General features: G+C 43.9%; 1 protein-coding gene across 4 annotated transcripts in view; it reads right to left on the minus strand.

The window, feature by feature from the left end:
• The window catches only part of ADAMTS17 (ADAM metallopeptidase with thrombospondin type 1 motif 17), a 167,450-nt gene that overhangs the window by 138,627 nt on the left and 2,501 nt on the right, over positions 1 to 26,322 (minus strand). For all 4 annotated transcript variants that reach the window (XM_032122461.1, XM_032122462.1, XM_032122464.1 and 1 more), the window contains exons 3-4: positions 18,291 to 18,456; positions 6,704 to 6,876 (exon numbers count right to left, since the gene is read on the minus strand). In XM_032122461.1, coding sequence (XP_031978352.1) covers positions 6,704 to 6,876; positions 18,291 to 18,456 — 339 coding nt within the window. The remainder of the gene's footprint in view (positions 1 to 6,703; positions 6,877 to 18,290; positions 18,457 to 26,322) is intronic.

A 26,322-nucleotide genomic window follows, 5' to 3' on the forward strand; every position in this document is an offset into this window, starting at 1 on the left:
CACACACTTGACTTGGAGAAAATTTAATTTGCCAATTAAAATAATCTATATACAGAGAAAAAAAAGATAAAACAACACCTTCCTCTCACCTCATCTTTACTCCTGCATTCCTGACTCCTTCCCCCTCACCCAGAGCCATGCAGGTGGATGGGGAATGGGGACTGTCCTCAGCCTGTAACAGCTCTCTCTGCTGATCCTTCCTCCTCACACTCTTTTCCCTGTTGCAGTATGGATCCCCTCCATGGGCTGCAATTCCTGTCAGGAGAGCCTGCTCCAGCATGGGCTCCTCTCCTCAGGTCACAATGTTCTTCAGGAAACAGCCACCTGCCCCACCATGGTCTCCCCACAGGCTGGAGGGCAACCTCTGCTCCAGCACCTGGAGCTCCTCATCCTCCTGCTCTGACCTGGGTGCTCACATGGATTTTTTCCCCGCTTTTTTCCACGATGCAGCTTTTTCCCCTCTTCTGAAGATGTTTTCGCAGAGGCACCCCAGCTCTCCTGACAGGCTCTGCTGTGCCCTGTGGTTAGGGCTGGGACCATCTGCATCCAGCAAGGGGCAGCTCCAGGTCTCAGCCCCACTGCCAGCTGCACCCACACACTGTCCTTTCAGAGGGAAACTTCTCTGGGATCATGGGCTTTAAGGCTAGAAGGAATCCCAAGGAGAAGGCAAACAGACTTTTAAATGGTTTGAATAAAAAAACATGAGCCTGATACAGCTCAGGTTGTTCACAGCTGACGTTAAACCAGGCCGTGCCCAAAGGAAGCATCATCACAGAATCCAGCTGATTGTAACAATAAATAAAATAAAATAATTCAAATACATAGGCCTTTCCTGCTAAGAATGGAATTTCATCACAGCAGCAACAACGTTCTGCTTTTCTCACCCAGCCAACAAGGAGACCAAACCCCACAGACTCAGCGCGTCCAAACTGTTCAACACCACATCCAAGTGTCCGTCACCAGCACGTGCCAAGTGAGGTGGATAAGTGGTACCAGGGGATGAGGAATGGGATTTCCCACTGCAGATGTTCTCAAGATTTCCTGCTGCATGGACAGAGAGACTGACTCACAGACACCTCCCTGCCCACTCCCAACACCATGGGCCACCCTTCCTGAAGCCTGCAATTGCATCACACCCCTCAGGCTGCTGTGGCTACTTCCAACAGGGGAAAAGTGAAAATATTTGGGGTGGTTTAGAACCTTTTAATAAAATAAGGCAGCTGGGAACAGAAGTGTCAGAACCTGCCATGGAACCAAATGCAAAGGTTACGGGTTTAGGACACCACCACAAGTGGCAGAAAGCAGCTTGGCTGGAACAGAAATGGAGGTTCTGGATCACTGGGCTGAAAAGAAGGGATCGGAAAAGTGGTCAATTGGACTGAAGCGCTGTCGGTGCCCTGCTGCAGGTGAACTTCTACACTGTATTGACTTCTCTATGAGGAGTCATCAAAAGTAGAGAGTGAGATCTGGAAAGAGGAAATATACAAACAGGAAATAATACAAAACAGACAGAAAAAAATGGAAGGGGAAGGGCAGTAGAACAACAAGAAGAAGAAAGTCTGTCTCTGGCATCTCCACCCTTCATCTGCATTTCTCTGACAGAGGTTTACTGTACAGAATGCCCTAAAGAAAACAGGAAAGCTTGAAGGCTGGACCATCCTCCTCTGCTTGCATTCCTCCTCCCTCTCTTTCTCCTTACAGCTCTGACATAGAAGGGGCAGAACAAATGCAGTTTTGGCATAAGCTGTCCAGGCCTGCCCCAGCACGCACAAAGCAAACGCAGACATAAGGAATTGGGCTGAGAGAGGAACTAAACTACATCATTTTAATTTTTTTTTTAATTCTCAAGAGCTTCCTCTGCAGGTGGATGGTGGGAGGAGACGTGTGTGTTTCAGATGTTCTGGAGTTCAGAACAGCAACCCTGAGGGTAAATTGACTTCTTTTTTTTCTTTTTTCTTCCCTAAGCGCTGCATACAAGCAGGAGCCTTCCCATTGCCTTGGCTGCTGGATGAGGTTTGGACAGGAGAAGCCTTAGTCAGGTTACTGAGGTTGTCTTTCTCTCATTTTGAAAAGTGCTATAGGATTTCTAACACCCCCCTAAAGCCAAGCTTTCAAATTACTCCTTTAAACATTATGAAAAAGAGCATATTCATAGCTCTTTATAAGATACAGTTGACATAACTCTTTCTCCTGGGGCTGCTGGAGCGAAAAGAGAAATCTGTAGACAGTGATCAGACACTCAGATCCTTTTCCCTTATGTTCCCTTATGTCCCTGTTCCCCTCATGAAAATGCCAGACCAGGGTAAGGGAGCTGATTATGAGTGGCAGCTCTGGAGCCTTTATGTGCCAGCCCCCAAGAGCACAGACATATAAATCCATCAATGCAAGCATGATAAAAATGATTTTATCTGCTTTTTTAACATAAAAAACCCTCAGAGGGGAAATCCAAAATGAAAAAGAATCTGTGGAGTGTAAAATCAGACTTCAGAGAGCAAAACATTATCATTCCTAAAGAACAACATAAGAATTTTCCCTCTTAATGACATCCAAAGGATCGCTAACTTCAAGTTCCTGCCTGCTGCTTCAAAGAGCTTCCACAGTAATCGCATGGTTTAGCAACAGCTGCAGGAGAACCGACACTGCAGAAACCCACCCTCCATGCTGCCTTCTCTGAGAAAAAGGCAAGCTCCAAACCAAGCCACAGTTGTAATGTATTCCAAAACCCAAAAAAATGCACTTAGGGGACAAAAAAAGCCCCAAACCAACCCAAATCCTTTTTTTTAGGTTTTCAAACCCATAGAGAGCAGCTGTTAAATTACTATGTTGTGGTCTTGGAAATTCAGAAATTCAGACGTCTCTGTCCCTAAGTGCTCAGAGGGTCAGTCTGGGTGGGACTTGGTTTGCAAAGTCAGCTCTGCAGAACTTCAAAGAGCCAACATCCACAACTCACTGTTCAGGGACTGGCTGAAAACAGTAACCCCTCATCTTTAACAACACAACAGCCAAGGATAGGACTTTCCAAAGCGCCTCATCCTCATTTATCACCATTTGAACCAGTTATCTCCAGAACCACTTGAATCAGTTCTCTCCAGAAAGCTGAAAACCTAAACCATGAAGACCAGCCACAGCAGAGGCCAGGGCAGTTCCTAGAATCTCCTTTTTCCTTTACTGGTCACTTCTTTCAGATGAAAAGCAAACGCACAAGCAAACAGAAGCATAAAACTCCTGCAAGAACAGAACATCCATCCTAACAGCTCCACATGGATGTAAATGCAGTGAGAAATTATAGTTGCCAGATGCAGACTAACAGAATGAGTGAGCAAAATAAGCATGTTTTTAAGCTTGTTTTACCACAAAGGCACTTGGGTTTGGAATTCAGAGGAAGTTCTAAACACTGGTGACTACAGAAGAAGGGCATGAACAGGAGATGCTCTCAAGCCAAAGGTGAGACAAGAACTGGAATGCAAACACTGCAACAAAGCTCAAGAACAAGGGAGTTTAACTTAGAAAAAGAGATCAGCGCCTATATTTAAGTAGCTGGTTTTGCATTTCCACAGCTCTGCTGGTATCGCTCCCTGCCCATGTTCTTCCATTCCTCATGCCCACAGTCTCATTCCCTTGCTAAGGCTGCAGCTGTGCGTGGTGGCATTTGACAACAACTTTATCACCTGTTTGGAAAATCGTGCAGAATCAAGCACCTTGCCAGAAAACAAGGAAAGATTTCTTTTTAGCAGTGGTGACTTCAAAAAAAGCCAACTCAAATGCCTGGAGCTGTGCTTGTTCCTACTCATATGTTACAGAGTATCTCAGAGGGAAATTCTTCCATGATCTTGGAAAAATCTGTCTTATAATTTCAAATATTAGTTTAGTAAATGGAAGAGCCTGCACCTCTACAGTGACATTCACAAAAAACAAGTTCATCTAATGTGAGTCTATTCTCTGTTCAGGGGGATGGAACTACAGAATTTCATTAAAAACACAGCATTTGCTACATGAACTACCACCTGTTATTTCTGGGTTCCAAAATGGGTTTGCTGTGCTTTTTAGCTGTTATTCTAGAGGAGGGTGGTGGGTTTTTTTTCTCTAAGATTCTCATTCACCAAGGGAGCAATAAACCTGTATTTTGCAATGCTGACTTTTTTCCCCTTCAGAAATTCTTGTAACATAAATAGATATTAAATACTTTAAGGCAGATCACTTTATTTAAAATGCCTATAAATATAAAATGCATTAATAAGACCTCTTAATGCTTGTTTTGTGGTTTGACAGTAAACGTAATGGCTTACAGAGAGGAGTTAATATACCCCTGACCAGTAATGTTCTATTTGCTTAAATGCAAGCATCCAAGCCAAAATTAACATTCTGGTTTCTTTTAGAGGCAGCCTGCCATCCTGCAGTATAGCTGAATAAGCACTGCCTAATATCACGGGGCAAATCCTGTCCCCCAGCTAACAGTCACCCAAGGCTGAGAGGGAGGCAGGAAACAAAGATCCCAAGCAGTCAAGAGCTTGGCTCAGACCTACTCAAAGCACAGGACTATCTCTCTGAAATATATTTTTCTGAATTACTCTTCAGCTTCTTTTCCTGGGGTGAAGGTCAGCTTTCATTACCTAAATGTAACATTGAAATTCCCTTTAATTTTCCTGAATTTCACCTGGTTTTATTGCCACAGAATAAAGGATTTATGCAATGATGCCATAATATGTGTTTGCCTATTATTATTCCTCACTATCTTTTGGTCTTGCCAGTCACTTGCAAGCAGTTTCCTTCAGAGGCCTGAAAAATATTCCTAAGAGCGTAGGAATGTAGGTGGTCAAGGGAGAGACTCTTCCATTACTCCTCTGAAGGCTGAAAAGATGAAACACGAATTCAAATCCTATCAGACATCAAAAAAATCTCACACGAGTGAGCCCCCAGGAGCAATGACTTAACAGTGGGAAGCATTTCAGCTGGACCTTGCACCTGAGGAGATGTCACATGAATGTATTCCTCATTCAAGAGTCCTCTTCCATGTGCTCTCTCCAGTGTCTAGTAAAGGGGTGAGCTCACACTACAGCATCAGAACCAAGCTTAAAAGCCCATCAGCCTAATCCATTGGAAACTAAGCTTCAATATTTGTTTAATAAATGGGTCTAGAGAACCCAACCCATCTATCAGCACCTCCCCACACAGATTTATTCACACCTGGCAAGCTGATGTTGCTGAGATGTTCTGCAGTACCTCAGCCCAGACAGGCAACAGGACTCAAAGACCCACAGCCATCTTTTATTTAAGACCTGGTCCATCAGTGTGTTCATCCCTAACAACCTTCACAGGCTGAAAAGGCTACACAACACAGAGATCCCCAATGGCCACAATGAAATCATTGACCCATTGGCATGAGGATCATCAAAAGTAACTGCAGAGCCACAGTGGAGCCCCATCAAGTGACAACTGTCAGAGCAAACTGGAATGCAAAATAAAAGGTAGAGGAAGGGACACAGAAAAGCAACTCATTAATGGAAAAGACTAATCAAACTCCCTACTCGATCAGCAAAGCATCTCCCTCCAGGAGGGCTCCCTCACACCAGTGCTTGATGAAAGAACACAAGACCTCTTAAAAAGCAGTTGTTCCATAGCTCATTTATGCTGAGCATCCATCTCTTCACTAGGAAGCGTGACCAGGCAATTACTGTTCTGAGCTGTTATTTTTTCCCAAGCCAATTTGCTGCTCATAAACACCAACAGAGGCACAGTGAGGAGAATGAGCTGTTCCTGGATATTACAATAGCATGGGCAAAGGAATATGAGCTTCCTCCAAGACTTTCAAATGCCTCTGGAAAGACTCCTGCAGCCTCTGAGGAGAGTTTTTAATGTCCACATCCAATTTAGCCATTACCTCCTTACTGGCACTGCCAACAACTGAGTGAGCATTCCCTGTGGGAGGCTTTGTGTTCCCTTATCAGCTGAGACAGAAGGCCCCACTACAAGGACAGCTCACAAATTAACACCCACAGTTCACATAAGCCTGCAATTTCCAAAGGTTCCCCTCAGTCCCTAAAGATACCCTTAGGATTTCTACAATGATTTTCAAGCCCAACTCCAAAAACTACTCATAGGTATGATCAGCACCACTTCAGGCAGCCCCAGAGGTCCTGGGGTGAAAAGAGTGGGATCAGCCAGCAGTTTGGTGGTAAGTTTGCCACATTTTCTACATCAAGGGAAGCAGCCATTTTCATTGTGCAAAAATCGGAGATAAAAATAATTTTGGACTTAAAGCCAGGTTTTCTGCTGGAAATCAAAGGACTGCTGACTTCAGCTGCCTTTAACAATGACCCATATCTCTTGTGAAACAGGTGTGCCATAGGAATCTTTAGGAACCCAAGAAACATGTCAGACAAGACCATCTATCCACTGTGGATTACCCTCCTCCAAAGTAAAACACAGCAGCACCAAAAACCTTGCAGAAAATACCACTCCTTAACAATTATTTCCCCTAAGTGAAAACTTGCATTTTCAGTTTTTAAAAATGCCATTTTATTGTGGCAAATACCAGGAATCACACAAATGGAGAAGAGGCACATAACACAAGAAAACCAAAACCTTTTCTTGTACGTGAAGGTCAAAACAGTTCTTGATTTCTGCTGTCAAGTCAGCTTTATCCTACCCTGGATATGACCTATTTACTCTTGTTTCTTCTTTTGAGAGTGAAGCGCCTACTTACCATATTCATAACTGTGAGGATGAACCTTTGGGCAGCCTCTGCTCCGTGGTACTGCACCATGTCAGCATCTGCCACCACCAGGGTCTCCACCGTGTACTCGTTGGTGAGGCGAATCGCGTTCCTCCTCTCCCGCCAGTCACTCGTGGACTTCAGTTTCTTTTGTCTCTTCTTTTCTGAAAAGTCAAAATACCTTTCAAGGCTGGCAGAGCATAATAAAACACTCCCACCCTTTTCAACAAACATTCTCGTGCATATTCAGGCTGTAACAACCTTTAAATTAAAGTGTTCTTGGCTGGTTAAAGAAGCCACCAAGAGGTTCCACTGCAGGTACAACTGTGCCTCTGGGTGCACAGATGATGGGCAAAGAGGGAAGAGGATGGGAAAAGTTCAAAAAAAGCAAAAGATTAACTGTAATTCAAATCAAGAAGTCATGCCCTTGCAAAAAATGTCAGAAATTGGAAATACTGCTTGTGAAAGGAGTAACATTCCACTACAATGGAACAAGGGCTAATTAAGGAAAAGCTGGTTGAAATAAAATTTAGGATAGGAAACCTTTCTTTGGGATGCAACGTACACAATAGACTCTGCCGGTTCTCCAGGGGAGTTGTCAGATATTCCGGAGCCAACGTTCTCATCAGTTGCATTTTGCCTTACTACCAGCAGTACTGGAGCAATGCAACAGAGCATAAGATAGTCTCAAAATTTTCAAATTAAATCAGATTGTTTTGGAACACTCATTACTGGCCAACTGCACAAGTCTCTGGCTGAAACCCAGAAGAGCAGAAGGTCAGGCCAGATAAGACCTTCTCTGGCTTTCTCTGCTCATTTATTGCTTTTGGCCTGAGCAGCAGAACCAGCAGCTGGTGGCCACCTACATGCAGAGCTCACGAGCCTCTTTCCTGGGACTGTGACCCAAAACGAGGGGACCCCCTGCACCAGCTGATTTATGAACTTCAGTTACAAGGACCTGTGGCAAGAACCCATGGCAAGGACCCATTTTAAGGACTAGAAAGTGAAACAGTGGTCAAGCTACCTTTGATACAAAAAATTAAACCACAGAAGTTAAACCTCACTTCCTCCCAACAAAATGTCTATGTATTAATAATTTGTCTTCTTCTAAGCTGAAAGGTGAACTGTGTTTCACCAGCAGATGCGCAAAGCAGCTGAGGCATGACCAAAGGAGAAGTTCAGATATGAAATTGAACATGCTTGCTTCACTGCAGCCACAAAAAAATGTGTTCATGCTTTCAATTGTAAAATGAAAGAGAAGCAAATTAAATCATTAAAACAAATTTATTCTTGCAATAAGAAACCAACTGCTAAGATTCACTGAAATTCTCTCTGCTTACTGTGATATATTATGGATAAGACACTGACACTGCTATTAATGCTGATTTTTCCCTGTGGAAAAGGGAACAAAACACACAGGTCCTGCAACAGCACAAATACAACATTCAGGGCAAAACTGACACAGGACAGACCCTAACGGATGATCAGACAGGTCCCTCTTACGTCACACAACACATGCTGCTCATTCCCCAGAGCAGAGCATCACTTATTAATTTTCTCTAGATTTAACCCGAGACCCTCTCTGAGCAAAGCAGCAGCCAAAGCTGAGCTGGTGTTCATTGATCCTGATTTTCCACAGCCTGTTTACCAGCTCCCTTACATAATTCAGCTTGAATTTCCCTTCTTTCCCAGATCATCAGTTTTCCCTGACCCTCCTGCATTCAGGGTGACAAACTCCATCAGCCACAAGCCCCCCAAAGCCCACCTGAAATGGACTCCCTGCCTTCACCTTCATGCATTTTCTGCCTTGTCAATATGCACATTTCCACACATCCATCCCATCTCCTCATTCCCAGTTTTCTCGCAGTCATCCAGTACAGCTCTGCACGTGCTTTTCTGCCCAAGGCATCAACTGTCAACACTTGGTAAACATTTTAAACTGAGAAAACAACCATGAAATCTGATTTGATTTTTTTTTAAGAGAGTTTGGAAATATCCCCCTGGGTCTAAAGAGACAGACAGGAGTCTATGGACAAGAAAAAAAAATGAAAACGTGGGGTGATCATAAATAATGGAAGCTACATGCCAGCAGCAAAGATGAAAATAACCGAGTTTCAAGCCTGTTTTCACATGGGCTGCAGGACGACTACAGGAAAGTGCACAATCATGGCAGAGCTGCCACAGAGCAGAGAATCTCTATAATAAAAATAAAATAAATAAAATTTAAAAATTGACTATGCAAGAAAGAAGGAGAGCTGAATGCACCTTTGACTTGCCAACTATGAGATGGAGATGACTTCCTCAAACTCCTGTGGAACAGCTCACATGTTTGTGTGTTATTTTATTCCTTTAATCCCATTCATTTCCCATCCCTCCTTCTGCACAGCAGCACATCTTTAGCTACAGGTCCTGAACTTTATCATTTAAATACCAAGGAGAAATCAAAGAAAAAAGAAAAGAAAATGAATTATTTCAGTAAAAACACTGACATTTTGGGTCTTGCTGCTATCAGTCAGAACCTTCCTGAAAAGAACAGCACTTCCCCATCAAATTCTTATTTTGGCAATCCCCTAATAAATGTTTTCAGGCAGTATAAATCTCTTATCTATGGAGAAGTTGTTCTTATGGGGGGCTAAGCCTAGATTCAACTGAATCTAGGCCTGATATTGAATGAGCTGTGTAAAAAGGTTTAAGTGGAAGGAAAAAATCAGAGTTCTCTGGGTTTTCACTTAAAAATCTCTTTTTTTGTGGAAAAGAAGACACTTGTGTCAGAGGAGCAACTCACTCTGCTAGACTGGAGCTTGCACTGCAGGGAGAAGAGGTCACGCCATGGTCATTTGCCAGTGTGGTCCCTCGTCCAGAGGCAGATGAAGGAATTGGCACCTCTTTGCAGCTGAACAAAACTCTGCAAGGTGTGACTTTTGGAGAGAAGCAGCCTAAAGGGACTCCTGGCAAAGGCTGGGCAGTCTTGGTTCACACACAGCCTCTGGGCCCCATTCCTCCCGTGGACTGGCTGCTTTCCACCGAGGGGTCGGGATTAGAGGATGTGTGTGGAGAAGCACCACCCCACAGGCTGCCTGGAAACACAGCCAGAGTGACCTGATGGGGAGAATCCAGGCTCTTGCTGTTAGCCTCACCCTCACATTATCCAGGTGTAAATTTACCTTCCCTTAAAACAGGCAACAGGACTCAAGGGAGCCCACAAAGAGCTCAGGAGGTCACTGCTGAACCATCCAGAATAGGCAGAGCAACACCAGCTACTTAAAAAATGAGAGGTTTTCCAAGTCTGCAGCTCCTCCATAGGGTAAATTATTTTATCCTGTCCACTTTCACAGTGGTCTCTCTCTGCATCCTCCTGCCTACCACAAAGGCAAACAATTTTCCAGAACAATCAAGCACAAGGAGAAAACAAAGCATTTGCATGGATGAACCATCACAAAGAGAAAGGAAATGCACATATCCCGTATCACAGATGTTCAATGAAGAGAAAGACCCAAAATCAACAGGAAAAATCCTCGTGAAGTGCATTTGCAGCTCATACCTGAAAGTGAGTTGATTTTATGGAAGTATACAAAAAATAAAAATACCCCATCTCTAGAGCCTCACTTCAGAAACAAGCCAGCGCAGAAAAGTCTCACTCCTGCCCTGCAAGATTTATGGACCATGGGCAGAGAATCCCTCCATGAGTACATGAAACCCCAAACTAAAATAAACACCAGCCATTAAAACAAGGATTAAATGCTTGGTGGATTCTTTATTTGAACAAACTGATGTTACAAATTTTGTGGTGCAGATGTTAAGTGTTAGTGTGAAGGCATAAGAGGCCATAAACCATGGGCAGGAGCTGTCAGAGGAGTTTACATTGCAGGGAGCACACAGCACATGATTTTAGGAGTCAGGTGTTCCCTGCTTAAGAGGTCAGAGAATTTCATATGAAATATGAGCTGAAACAGTCAATCTACAACACAGCACATATATGCTGCAAGTGACTGGGCACAAGGGACATTACTCTTTGGCCAGTCACTCTGACAGAGTGCTACACAGTCTATTGGGCCAAAAATTCCACAAAATTCAGGACTGTGAAGGGACAAGACACACCCCCAGATGCTCAGGATAAAATGGCTGTGACACTGCACAAGCTCAGTAGGTGGCCTTCATTTACCCTTCCCTGGCTCATCACCTGCAAAGCCACATGACCATACCACGTCCTGCAGTCTTTGAAATCTCCCTCAGAATGGGAAGAACCAGAATCCCCACTGTGATCAGAAGCACAACAAGGCTCTTCTGAGGCCTCTGTAGAAAACTCCTTATGTTCAGTGCTTTTTATGGCAACTCAGCAGATGTGCAATTCCAGAGCAACCGCCCCAAATGACCTTTTCCTATTACACACCAAAAGCACTGTCTAGCACTGTCTGGCTTTTGGCAGATTCTTGCTGTAAGTGCAGAGGCCTTTCCTGATGCTCCTACCTCCCTTCCAGCTGCATTTCCCAGACTCATCTAAAAGCAACTTCTTCTCCTACAGCCTTCCACTATTTTTTCCTGCCTAATCTTTCCCTTTGAAATTTAGCTACCTCATTCTTGTTAAACCTACTGGCAGTCTCTGGATGCTGTTCAACAAAAGCCACAAATAAAAGTTAAACTACAGGGTCTTTTCTGCAAGGCCACATTTTTCCTTAGAAGCTCTTTCCTATTGCTGCCTTAAAAACCCTCTCCAGCTCTTCCTCGAAGCCCTTTGCTCCCTTTCCTCCTCCCATGACCCCTTTAACATGTCCATATACCCTCGATGGAGGGCAAGCTCTGTTTTACCATGTCCTGTAACTTCAGCAGCATAAAAAGGAAGAGAGGGTATCCAAGTGGGGCAAACAGCTAAAATTAATTCTCCCCAAGCCCCAGGACTTTCCAGAGAATCTCTGACTGGTACTCACATTAGGCAGGTTTTATTAGCTTCACCTGAAAGTAAAATTCATCACCTCTCCAAAGCAAAACAGAAAGAAAAGGGAGATCCTGCACACAAACCAAGCCTAGAAATTAAAGAAAGGAAGTCCTTGAGGTATATTCTTACTACTTAACCTAAAACCATATGTCAATGCTGAATTATCAGAGGGACAGGATGCCACAAAATTTCTCTGGTACCAGCAGCAGGATAGAAACACCTCTCAAAAGGTGACTAATCCCAGACATGGAGACATGTCTGGGATTCACCTCCGCCAGGATGCAGCACATCCCTGTGCCCTGCCCTGTTATACCTCCACCAAAACCTTGGAATTTCAGATTTACCACAGCCAGCTGATGCCAGTGGGTTGCCTGAAGTTCAGGAATTACAAATGGTGGCTCACTGAAAGAACAGCTGATTACAGACTGAGAGCTGTCCTCTCATTTTTAATGCCCTGTCCTACAAAACTGCATCTCCAATTTCTGACTGGAATGGCAGACAAAATCAGGCATCAACTGCTAGGAAAAATTATTGCACACCAGAATGATCCATTATTCCCTAATTCACCTTCCAAAAATGGTTTTGTTTTGCTTTGTGGTTTGTTTATTTTTTTTCCCCAAACAGCCACTTTCATACCAGATCACAAGTTCATGACTATTTCTCTGGCACAGCAGCAAACAAGAACTTGAGACAGAAATAATGAACTCTGCATCTCAAAACACCACAGAGATCTTACTGCAAGGATTGTTATCCAAGTCAGTCTGTGGCTTGGGACACATCACTTAAAACCTTATTCTTCTGCAAAACAAACTCAGTCATCAACACAACGCATAGGACTTTGTTTTAATGGCAGGTCTGTGAGACAGGACAGGATAAGCACTGTGATCTCTGCTCAATGGTTCAGTTTGTCACCAGATTTTCAAAGATTCCCACCTCCTGGACTATGTGCACTCATCTCCCATGAAAAGGACACTTTCCTGGTGGCACAAACAAGGCTCATGGCAGATAAATAAGACAATTTACAGTGGTACAGGAGCAGGCACACTGAGCATGGCTTGAGCTGTGGACAGTGATAACGTGGAAGAAGCAAAGACCTCAAAGATGAGCAATATACCTTAGTCCAAGAACCACCTCTCTGCTTTTCTAGCCAGAATGACCATGGAATATCCATGAACATCCTGAGACAAGGACACCAACAATGTGTCATCACCACCTGCCACGCTGGATTTCACTGGGTTCCAATGGAAACCAGCACTCAGCTTTATCAGGAACCAAGCAAAGGAGCAGCACAGCTGCTCTGGAAGGGGAAGAAATCCATTCACTACGTGTACTTACACTTCCTTTCTGTGTCTCTTTTTCACCTTGACAGCAGTGGAAGAAGAACCTGGAGTCCCTCACACTCCTCAGGATCGCCACTGAGGAATCATCCAGAACAGACTTGCAGTAAAACCTCACTTGCCACATGTGATGGAAAAGGACACTTCTGAATGTAAGACTGCTCCAGGAGGCTGCTGTTTATCAGCCATGAGGAAATAATCACAGGCTTGCAGGGAAAATCCAGACTCCCTGTTTGGAAGACCAGGGATCTGGAAAAACCAAGGGATTTATCCACAGAAGTGAGACACACTCCTATGGGTAAAGTGCTGAGTTCCTGATACAGGGAATCCTTCTGGGCTTGCAAACACTTAATCACATTACATCTTCTGTGGAGCCCATTGTTGAAATCCTGCTTTAATTCTCCAACAGCAGCTTCCTAATATGGACTAATACAGGTTGCATTACATCTCTCTATTTTTAGTGCACGTTTTTGGCCATAACAACTGCTTTTTCAGGCCAAGTCAAACCTGCAGAGAAAACCCAGCTAAGAGACAATGATTAAAGATGGAGAAATGCAACGTAGCAGTAACATGTGTTTAAGATTTATACCTGTTCGGGGAAAGCATTCTCTACATTTGATACCTGCACACCGGCACTTACTTAAATTATTACCAGCTTTGATAAATTGTTAAAACAGGTTGCAAAGTAACTATGCAGAGAAGCAACACGTTGTTACTTTGTGAATTAAAATATTGATCTTCCATTATTTCACTGGGTGTGCAGCATCTTTGCATTAAAGGAAAACTGGTTCATTTAAACTGACAAAAGGGTTTAAAGCAAACTCACATTTAAGAGTAATTTATGGGGTCTATACCACAAACATGAAATAACAACCTTCCCTCCAAAGACAAGCTGCTCTCTCTCATGCTCCTGGACTGTATTTTATATCAAACCCTTTCTATGTAAGGAGACTTTCATACATCACTGGAGACTTTTGGAAAAGTTAAAACAGAATCTACTTTTCCCAAAGAAACAGAAAGTTTTATGACATAGAGGAGATTCCTATGCTTTCACAACATGGTTTGAGTCTGTCTTGAACATTGATATTTTCTCAGAATCAAGAAAAATGGAATAATTTTCCCATCCACAGACTTTGATGGCAAAGAAAACATGCAAAATATGTGTCCAAATCTCAGAAAATAGTTAAACCAGTGTTGTTCCATGATAGTTAACATAAATAATCCATTTACTGCAGCTGAGGTTGTGGTGGACATTGTCACATGGAAACAGCTTTATTGTATGTCACAAGGTCACAGAGACAGGGCAATTAAAGAAGCTCTATCTCAGGGGTCGGGCACTGCAAAAATCATGTATGATGCATTAAAAGAGATCTTTCTCTCCTGTCTGGCTCTTCTGCAGGGAAATTCTTACTTCTATGTATTAAAACCTGCAAACAAAACTCCCTTTGACTCCACTCTCTCCACAGTAAAAACACTTCTCCAGGACCTTTGACAAGAAATTTGTCCGAGCAGGGTGTGACAGGAGGTTTGTACAGATGCTGCCCAGTGTCCAGAGATGAGAAGTGTTTCACATCACTGGTGTGAAGCTATTTCCCATGTTCCTCACAACTCCATGCTGCAGAGCAAGTGAAACCCAACCTTCCCTTCCTTCCCCCTCACTGCATGTGCACCTGGAAACCTTTTAATAGGTTTTCTGTTTGCCTCACAGGGGCTCATGTTCATGCCTGAGCAGAAATGTGCATTGTGACTTGAACTCTTTCTCTTGCTGGATGACAGGTGATAAAAATAAAACATATTCACATATCATATGTCTAACAATAGCACCTGGCTCGTGGTGATGGGATCCCTCCTTTGCTGCTGGAGCACTTTGGAATTACAACATCAGCCCTGGGATTTTTTTTTAACCCATTAGTAGACACTTTCAGGTTCAAATCTCAAGGATCCAGTCATGCAAAACCTTAAGTACTTTCCCATTCTTGACTACAGCCAGATTAATCCTCTTATACAGATTATTCCAGGAGAAATTTGGCTCCCACAAAGTTCTCCTGCAGACCTAAAAAAAATTTTGAGTGCTGCAAGACATGTTACACCACTTAGACTAAAGGAGTTGTTTTAGAGATTTTAACCACCCCTTATCAAACCAGTCTGATGGCATTACCTGGCCCCAAGCCACTTTCCCTCTCCCAAGGCTGGGGTCTGTAGGGAGAGCACCACATTTCTGGGTGGAACACAAGGGCAGTGCCCTTGGAAAGCTGTGCTCTCTGTCCCCTCAGTAGCACTTCGTAATTAAGTTCATTCTGCTTTCTTAAAGTGCTTTCCTGCTCCTCCTCCAAATACTCACACGAGTCATTACACCACCAAGCACCTTTGTTTTACAAGTAATTAAGTTCATATATCACAGGAAATTTGTCACTGGGCAATTTAGCCCTGTTTAAATTTTCATAACATGATCAATAATTAACATTAAAAATTCAGCTGATGTTTTGTATTTTGTTTCCCAAATAACCCCAGATTATGCCAGCTACCTCTGAATTACAAAATTTGAAGAATAAAATACATATAGGGGTGGTTCTTGTGTATTCAGAAAATACAAGAACAGCAGTAAAGGACTGGAAAATGCCTAAGGATGGCACTTCTGTGCCCTTGAAAAATACTAATTTTATACTGTATTTACACAGACCTGTACTTTTCTGTCTATGTCATTCCACAATACAGGGTTTGTATCTAAAATGTCTGGCATATGAATATTCCCATGTATTTACAGCCTCCAATCTTTCCTGCCAGGTTTTAGCCTGGGTGAGCTAAATTTTAAGCCAATGGAAAACAACCTCTAGTACAAATCTGACCAGCCCATGTTGGTGAGTACCACAGTGAAGAGACCTTTTCCCAGCAGAAACTCTGGAAACCCATCCCTAGATGGCCGCTTCCACACAGTTTCAATAGAAATGGACCTTTTGTGTGTCAGACAGGATTAATTTTTTTTGTTTCTAAATTCCTTGTGCAGGAAAGTTAATCCAAAGCAGACAGGAGTCAATTAGGTCGTTAACGTGCTAAGCCTATTAACAGCCATGACTTACATTTCTCTCCCTCAACAATGACAAACATTCAGTGATCTGCCTTTAAGTGGGAAAGCCCACGAGCAATTGCATTATTTTAGGACTGGGCTACTTGGAGCAGTGGCTGTTTGCAGGAGCAGCACTGCAGGGGCTTGGCTCCCTTCTTAGCACAGCAGAAGGAATCAGCACCCAAGGGATGGGAATTCTGTTCTCAACTGTAGCAGTGGGTCCCCAGAAGCCTTCAGGAAGCAGAAGGTGCCACTGGAAATACTCTTTTTTCACTGTCTTCCTTTAGTATCTTCATGCTCACTCAGCTCCTCTTTCCCTTTGTGATCCCATATAATTATTACCCAGTGTCTCCCCAGTTTCCTTCCTTTCGCCCCTCTTCTGAAGGAGGGAATTTCAGTTCTGCCAATGACAGGGAGCATCCTGTCCCTAGAAAAAAGGTCAAAAGGTTCAGTGGCAAAAGGATAAGGCTGATTTCCTGGACTGATTTTGGTTCAGTTCAGCTTTTAACTAATGGCTGCCTTTTTTTATAGTGCAAGAATTCTGAAATGCATTTTCTGTGACCACAGGGCTGCAGCACCTACAGAACTTGGCTGGGAAATCAGAGCAGTGCTAAATTCTGATGTTTTCTCTGAAAAGAGACATAAGGGATCTGTAACCGTAACCAGATCCAAGATTTCATTCTCAGAGAATCAGAAAGAAGATTGGCTTAGTCTGAACTCCTGAGAATGATAAACCTGCTGAACTGTGAAGCACTCTGCTCCACACAGGAGAAAACAAAGGCCCTGGCTGCAGGATTTACCAGCAGCAGTGCCAGGGAGGACACGGCTTAGGAGAAGGCACAGGTCACCCCTGCTGGTGCACAGGTCTGGTTAAACACAAAAACTGTGATTCAAAGCCTTACAGGCAAACTTCAGGTTCCTGGCTGCCCATTACAGTGAGTTCCTTCAGGCCTCTTCCACTGTTGTTCCCACAAGGAAGCTTTTTGTGCTTCCTGTTGCTGCCATGTCCTTCGATGTCCAACAGCAGCCCCTGTCTCTAAGCACTCTGCTGTTCCCAAACCAGTGAGTCTCACTCCTGTACCCAGAAAACCTCCCCATTTTGCCTCTCGGCAGCCCAGCAGCACAACCCACTGCTCCATTTATGCAGCCCATCCAGGAGAAGGCAGAAGCTGGAATATTGTGTAGTGGGGCAGGAAGGGAATGAAAGGAACAGAAGATACAGGGACACTGCAACCTAATGAAGAAATTACACAAAGTGCATAAAAAATACCCCCTATGCAACCCACCCAGAGAGAATTCCAGAAAGGATAAAATTCAATTGCTCCAAAGAAGTCAAAAACTAGACCAATTTATACCAGCTGGCAATTTGACTGTGTGGCTTTGAAAGTGGGAGAAGACAGGATATGATCAAAGAACAGATTTAGCCATTTTTCTCTTGAAAAATGATAGCAAATTATAATATATGATATAACAGCTATTTTATCAGATAGAGCTTAAGTTTGGTTAGTCAAACACCAGGTAGAAAAAGCAAAATCAAGCTCCTAGTTAAAAAAGTCACCTTGTTGAACTACATCTGGTAGTTCCAAATGCACACAAGCCCTTACAAAAGCAATTAAAATCCATAAAATAATACAAAGTCTGCTCAGTTGACCCTAATATGGATCATGTACTCTGCTAGATAGAAGTAAGAATGATGGCATGAGAAGCTGAAAAGAAAACAGATTGTTTTGAAAGACAAACTGTGCATCTCTTCTATCTCCGGATACCTCTTTATCCTATTATGAGCTGGATCCCTGGAGTTGGACTCCATAGATGATACTTCTGATTAAAATATATCAAAGTAGCTGAAGTGATGTTTTCCACATTCTGAAATGGGAGGATCACCATTCTATCCCTGCCTGCTTGGCACAGCTCCAGTGGAGAGGTGAGATGGAAAAGCCTCCCCTAACCTTCACTTAAACACTTACTTCACTTAAACAAACCTGGACCTTTGCTAAAAACCCAGTGAATCCTTCCCTGAGCAGTGGTCACACTGCAAGGTTAAAACAGAATTTATCATCTCACAAGTTCAATGATACAGCACATGCCCTGACAACTTCATGTCTGCGATGTGACCGCTGCCTGAAGCAGCAGCAGGATTCACTCACACTTTCCATCTTCCCCAGCTCCAGCCACCCAACCACCAGAATTACAAAATACAAACATAATTCCCATGGCTGCTCTCCGGAGCCACTCCAAGCTCACCTGCTACAACCTTGCAGTGCTCCTCAGGACCGTGTGTCTCGGTGGGATGGCCGGCTTTGGTGGATCGTCTCCGCCTGACGAAATGTTCCTTTCCACTAAATGAGGTCTCAGATGCATTCACAGGTTGGATCAGCAGCTGCTCTGATCCAAGCTGGATGTAGCCAACCTGCCCACAAAACAGAACAAAAAAACCCCCATCAGTTTGGTACCCAAAGCTTGTCTATCAGCCCAGTCTGAACCCAGGTCATTTCACTGCAATCATTATTTATTGTGAGGAAATGATGTGATTATGGTTGTGTTCAGCCTGTGTAATACAGATTAAAGAACTTCAACTGCTTCTCATATTTATTTTTATATCACTGAGAACTATTTAGAAACAATGCACTGTGCATGTACAAAGAAAAGGTGGAGATTCCTGTCAACACCTTTGGTTTCCCTTCTTCCTCTCCCTCCAGACACAGCCCCACAAATATGCATGTTTTACAAGATGCTCAGCTCACACGAGGACAAATAAATCCTGTTAACAGAAATCCCTTCAAAATCACCGTTCCAACTGCCAGGATTGCACTGCCATAAAATGGCATTTATTGTCTCAGAGAGCACGGAGGTGACACTGCCTGCACACAGGAGGCCCCTGTGTGTACCACCCTCACAAGGAACACTGAGTGAACTGATGTAAGTGTAACTTGAAGAGCCAAACGCGTTTTTTGGGACCAAATACCTCTTCCCAACTACATTAAGGGCCATACAGTCAGCACTGCTCTCCCTGCCAGCCAAGGGTTGGATTTCAGAGATGAAGTCAGGAATGGACTGTTGTACTGTCCCAGTTACAGGATTTTCCATCATACCCGGAATAAGTGACACAGGGAAGGCAAAGACCCTGCCTAAGTAACTCCATAGGGTCCAGGTCGGAGCACTAAATCCCTGCCTTCCCTGCACCAAGTCCAGACTTTACACCGGGGCCGGCAAGAACACCTTTGGAAGCCAGCTTCTGCCCCAGGAGAGCCCTCCTCTGCTCACAACCCAGAGCTTTTAAGGTTCTTTTATGCTTTTTCCACTCCTTTTCTGGCATGAAAAGAAGAGAGTGAATTCAAAGTTATCACCTTAAAACTTAACAAAGCCTCCAGGTTTAGTAATCAACACTGAAGTTGAAACACTTTGCACAAAGTGAGTATTTACAATGAGGGGTTCTTACTTTTCATTGTACTAATCCAGTGATTACTTATATTGCAATTAAAAGTCTCAAAACACAGCTCTGCCATGTACCCCCCCTTGCGAGAAGTCTCTAGTTCTGATTTAACTTCTGTTAACAACAGAAGGGCTCACCTGGCCTGCCAGGATTGTGCACCTGAAGGGTAAAGGTGCTTCCAGAGAGGTCCAACACCCATCCTATACATAAAAAGAGAGACCAGACCTTTCTGGTTCCCCCCTCCTCACGTTCTGTGCCAGCCAGGCAACTCTCCAAAGAAATGCTCTGCACGTACATGCAAACGCTGTGTGTTCAACAGCTGACTGTACTAATATGATTTATAATATACATTACATACTGTATATTGTACATTTCCACACCTCCCTGCCAAATTCAGTCCTCACGTACACCCAGGAAATCCCTTTGGCCCAGTATTTCCAGCAAGAGGAATTTCTGCTAGCAGAAATGAGAGCTCTCCTCCTTTGACAGCCACACGAACTGAGCAGCATCCAAGGGAAACCAGGGTGTCTCAGAAAGGGTCACTGACTTCCAAAGAGTAATTGGACAAAAATAAAACTGTAAAAATTGGTGTCTCCACTGGCCATGGCTGCAAAGCACAGCAGAGACAATCAGTCCCCTGTCTCTAAAGAGACAAGAGACACCTCTCTGGGGGCCTTCCAAAAGAGACGTTGCTCTTGGGGCAGGGGAGTTGCTTAAGGATAAAATGCCTTGGCACCTTCCATTTACAGAGAAAACCCGACATTATTCCTTGGCCCTATGGAATGCTCACCAGTTTATAAGACCCACTCTGCCCTGGAGTGTCCAAAAGGCTGCCTTTTCATTTAAATCACAAGTTGGGCTTTGTCAGAATTGCTTCAGAGACAGCAAAAGCCCTGGTGACTTGTTCTTCCAGCCTCCTTTACAATGTTCTCCACTACTTCCCCTCCTTGTTCCAATCTTCCAGCTGGGAGGTAGCCCCAGCCCCCTTTTTTAATATAGGTTTTAATTATTTAGAAGAAGGGTTGTAAATCTGGTGCCATGGTACTAAAAGCCACACCAGAGCTCCTGACAGACTGCCAACCATTTCAGCTGGTGCCAAAAATATGTAAGAAGAAGTCAGTTTCATCACTACCCGGCATTATCCCAACTTTCTGGCATCATAAGTGAAAATAATTTAAACCATTGGAAAAGACTTATGTTTCACATTTGCTGTGGAATTGTGAAACCTATGGAGGGAAAGAGCCATGCATCTTCACCCTGGAATACATTGGGAAGCATCTCAAGATCAATCTGACAAGGCAAACAGAGGTTCAAGCAGGAAGGGTTTACAGGATCGTGCCTGTAAAGTATTCCTAGGGAGTCAAAAATTTCCCCAAACTTGGCATCTGGGTTCTGAAGAGTCCCCAAACCTGTTGGCCCAGAGGAGATCTTTTGGATTCTGTAACTTGAATAGTCTGATCATTATTTTGCTTTTTCCACAAGAAATGCATTCCTCATCTGCATCCCTCAAATCCTCCAGATCCTGCCCTGTGCTAATCCCAGCATGAGATATCAGACATCAGCACTGGACAAAGCCTCTGTGCTTTTCTTCTCCTGTCTGTACGATTTAAGGGACTGGAGAAGCTTTGGATTTTGAAGATAAGGAAGTAAAACAGAAGACCCCGTAACTCTCGGAGCTACTTTTCCCACATCTCTGGAAATCATTCCAATTAAGTGAAATGCTTTGGATCCGGCAATTCACTTGCAATTATGCTTGGGGAGATGCATATCAAAAGCTGGGATACTCCCTCCCACCCTTCTCTCTGTGGGAGCCCAGGATCTGGGATTGCTAAATGTTGGGAAAAGCAGCTACTGCCCAACCCCACCATCCTGGAGACACAAGAGTCATCAGGAGCCCAAAAATTCAGAGGAGTGTAAGAGTTCACCATCATCTGCATTAATTTTACAGTTGGTATGGCCAGACCATGTAGCTGACAGAACCCTGCAGCTCCGCTAAGGGGAAAGGCTGGAATGATTTCTGCCTCCAAAGGCAGGCAAACTGACAAGTTGATTAAAACAAACAATAATCCACACTTCCCACTACAGCCCCATTCACCACTGTGCTTAACAGTGGCAAGATCTTTCACATTAAGGATATTTCATATCCTTGTTTTAGGAGTCAGCTTAACATCGATCACCACCAAAACATTCCCATGTGCTCTTACCCAGAGTTTCACACACACAATGGTCACTCCAGTAACTTGCTCACTCTCTGATCTACTCCTGTACTACCAGTACTGTACTACCAGTAGTTCACTCCTCTGATGTGTACATCATCTTCCACCGGAGCTTTTCTTGGGCTAAATCACAGCAGGAAAAGGAGGAAGGTCCTTACACAATGTCAGTGAAATGACAGTGGCAACACAGCCTTTGTATGACCCCATCCTGCCTCTTGGCTTCATTGCTCTGCCCCTGTGCCCTGGTAGTGCTGGTGAAGCTACTGCAGCTCCAGGGCTTGCTCAGAACAGGGATCCAAATCCTCAGTGTTCTCTGCACATGGTTCTCGACCTTCCCACATGTTAATACTCTCCAACAGTTACACTGTTTTTCCAGCCTTTTTTATTTTCACAACATCTTTGAAGGAGATCTGTGAAATGCTGAATCTTTAACAGATTTTTCTCTTGCTCCTAAGTGTTCATTAGTTACATACATACGAACACGCTGAAAAGAGAACAGATTTAAACATCTGACAAATTCCATCCCCTTCTCAATTTCTCAACTGTTACGCTGTAAATCGTTGTTTAACCATTTCCTCAAAGTTAAAAGGAAGTTAATGTTTAAAGTGAAGAACAAAACAACCCACAAATACAGTTTAATAAACTTCATGTGGGTTTTAGTCCCGTCCTTATTAATCATGTTTCAGCTTTGGTTGGTTATTATTTAAAAGTGCAATTCAAGCAAATTTAAAAGAAGAGCTTTAAGTCTTGTTCCAGAGTCATTTCAGGTTTACACTCAGTTCTGAGAGCAGACAATACCCAGGAATATCTGCTCTGGCTTCCAACTCTACTGAACAACAAAACTCCAACATGTTCTCCCTCTTGTCCATTGTGGAAGAGGAAAGACAATCCCATCACAAGGAAACCCAGCACAGCAATTTTAAGAGATTTAACTTTTCAGCTCGTGGCCCAGCTATGGATGAATGCCAGACAGCTCCTCTCCCAGACAGGGGAGTTCAGCAGAGCTGAAGGTTTCCTCAGGGGAAATTGTATCATCTTATAATCCCCACACTCCTGCTCTGCCCTGCTTCCCACAGCAGCAGAGGCTCCTGAGTCACCTGAAGGGCAGCACTGCCCTGGTGCACGCAGAAAACACTTCACCGGCCAGGGATGGAGCTCACCAAGCTGCAGTATCTGCTCTGAACTAGGCATCACCTCCCTCTGCAGTGAATGAAGGCAGGCAAACTCCTCTCGAGGGACAGTTCACCGATCTAAGGTACCTATGGCACAGGATGAACTATCAGGGAAGGGCTCATCTTTACCACTCACTCGCCCCTGGACAACCTAAACCTGACACACTGCGGCCTCTTCTGCATCCTTGTTCCTCTTTTTCCCCAAGAACAGATCAGATTTACTGTTTTACCAGGAGTCCTTGGAGTCACTGCTCATTCCCTGGAGGCTGCAGTCCAACCTACTCAGTTCTCTTTGCCCTCACTGGCCTTCCAGACAGGATCCAAACCCACATCAGGACATCCAGGTCCTGCGAGGTACTTACACCGACCTGGAAACCAGTAGGACTTCAGAGACCTTAGAGGAAGAAGTCCAGATAGATGCTCTTATCATCTGTCCTTAATCTACATCTACACCCTCACAAAGTTTATGGATGGTCCCAAGTGAACAGGACACACCAGAACGAAGAGCCACCATTCAGAAATATTTTAACAAGCTGGAAGATTTGTCCACCGGGAGATGCAGGAAGTTTAACAAAGGCAAATGTACACAAAGCTTGGAAGAAAAGAATCCCTCTTCCTCTCTGAGTAGATTGTATGAGACATTACTGCAAAATATTTAGGGTTTCCCAACTTCCAGTGTGCATTTCTTAAGGTGTAGTTTCAGTTAGTCCATTCCATCCTACAAAGAGAAAAATCACTGTTCTCACTCCATGAACCTTTGTAATGTGCATCATCCACTTCTACCAATCCAGTCTGCACAAGGAAGTTCAAAGGAGACAAAACCGGGGTGTGAAAATGTTATATGAACTAGCCTGAACAGAAGGGAGGCACAAACTCTTCTCTTATCTCAACTGAGGATAATCCACTTTATTTAGAGACATGCCAAAGAGCAATCCTGAACCCAAAATCAAAGATTATGGATTTTAAAATGGAAGACAAATTACTTAGCATCAAACCTCTGCCTCTAAATGCATCCCAGTGACTTTCATCTTTCAGATACAGTTCCTGAACAGAGTTTTCAAGTTCATTTCTAAGTCTAATGCTTATTTTGACATGGACTCATGACCCTCTTAAAACTCTAACTGTTTCCAAAATTCAGGTACAAGAAATATGAAAAGCCTACACCTGCTGTAAGCGGCTGATGCTGCAGTCCAGCACTTCAGCATGTGACAGTGACTCTACTGTGGCCTTACAAAGATGGAACTTCCAAAAAAATAAAGTTCCTGGACTGGCTGCTGTCTTCCAGTGTTGGTCCCAGGGGCTGCAGAACTGCCTGTGAGTACCCAGCACCAGGGAAGGAAAGTGCAGCCCTGAGCTGTGGCCAGAATCCAAGTGTTGGCACAACTGCACTCCCCAGAGGACAGTGCTGCCAAGGGGAAGGCAGCAGCACCTTCCAGGAACACGGTGCCTCCTGCCGGTGCTGAACTCCCAGGCTGTCAGGAGAACAGGAGGGTTGGAGCATCCTCACATGAGGTATTTTAGCTGTATCTAAATGATGAGAACTTGGGTACAGCAGTCCTTACCTCACTGTGACCTCACACAGCTCCAAGAGCACGGCCAAAGCAGGAAACTACAGCAGCCATACACTGGTTAACAGCAGCATCTGCAAGCAGAGCTTAAAACCAGACCCCAACCTTCAGATGCCACACTGGGAATCTGATATCATCACCAGGAAGCAATTACTCAGTCTGGCTGCAACTCAGTTTTCATGCCACTGTGTCAGGGATTTTGTTTTTACTAGAACTCCACTTGCCCTGATCATTTTGTATCACTTTTGGTATGATTTATGGCATGGCTGAGAATATGATTACAGCAAAGCCTGAGCCAGCTGGAGAACAGGACACAGTATTACTGCCCACTCTACTTCTTAGCAACCAGCTTTTCTGAAGGAGATGTCCTGATCACCCAGTTAGAGTCCAATGAGCACTCCTTAGAGTCCAGTGAGCACTCCCATGCTGGAGTTTTCAGGAAACCCCCCACTGCAGCATTAGAACTGCTCAGAAGACAAATGCCAGGACAAACAGGCTGCAAGGTTTCCACTACCAAGGTCTTTCTTCTAGCCCAACAGGTCTGGCCCATGTCCCACCTGTAAAGCTGCGGCTGCTGCTGAGGGCAAAGCCTCATTCTTTCTGTAGGAAACAGGGCTCAAGGAAGCAACGGGAAAATAAATTTTTTTTTTAAGTGATGGTCTTAGCATTTTAAATTGCCAGACTAGAAGGCAAAAAATTTTGGGCTCTAGAATCACCTGCTCTCAGTTCAACTCATGGCAGATTGAAGACTTCCTAGATAATTTGGGGCAAACTTTTGATTCCTCTGATCCCAGAAAACATCTTACCACGAAATTGCACAGCTTTCACTACAGGTAAACTTGTTTAGTGTGGCCACTGCAAAATGCTGTGTAAACACTGAAAACAGCCTAAAATGTGAGATGTTTCATGTTTAAAGACAGACTTAAGAAACCAAAATGGTCCACTTAGCTAGAATAAGAAGGTTTATCTACATGGTGGTGTGGATTATTTCAAAGAAACCATTTCAATAATTAATGAGGTTCATCTTAAGTTTAGTTTCATCCATCTTAAGTTCAGGCTCATCCTCCAGACACTGGAGCTTTCTGTTCTCTAGTTTTGAGATCACAAGGGTGTTATAAACTTTAACTCACCCAAATGTACCATGCACCTGCTTTTAGCCCTTTCCCATTCCCGGTGATTATCTGAATGAAGAGGATGAATGGATTCCTGTAATAGGAAACAAGTATCCCAACATGCAGAAACACTTCTTTCCCAACACATCTGCTCACACCACTCAGCACTCCCAGGACCAGATGCACAGGCAAAGGCAAGCAGAACTTTATCAACACTGTCACTAACACATGGGCTTTGCTCCCCAAGAGGTGGCACAAAACAGCAGCTCTGACACTGATCCCAGACTGATCCAGCTCAGTTATGTCAATTTAGTCATTGCTTAGAATTCACATGACCCAAACAGGTACTGCAAAAATTGCTGTTCACTTCTGCAGAGTAGTGAGCAAAGACCAACTAGTCTTGTCTCTTTTTCAGCTTTTCTACTGGGAATTTCGCCAAGCTTTTTCACCCCCTCCTCCATTCCCTGACTCAGGCAGTTAATACTGTGCCTACAACTACATTCCTCTTTTTTTTAAAGGTTCCTCCTCTGCTTGTCTGTGCTTTCCAGCTTTGGAAGCCCAGCAAGATTAACAAAACATGCCTGGTGACAAAAGCATAGAGCTGTTAGTGATTTAAGGCTTGAACTAGAGATATCAGTTTTAAACTTCCCTCGGTGGAACTCAGCTCAACTTCCAGTGCCACTCACACCTCAGCATCTCTGTTGGGGTTTTTTTAATCCTGAGGCACAGCGCCCTCAAATGGCTCCAGAACGAAGGCTGGAGTTCCGAGGGCGTA

This window comes from Corvus moneduloides, chromosome 13, assembly GCF_009650955.1.
Source record: "Corvus moneduloides isolate bCorMon1 chromosome 13, bCorMon1.pri, whole genome shotgun sequence".
Taxonomy (NCBI): domain Eukaryota; kingdom Metazoa; phylum Chordata; class Aves; order Passeriformes; family Corvidae; genus Corvus; species Corvus moneduloides.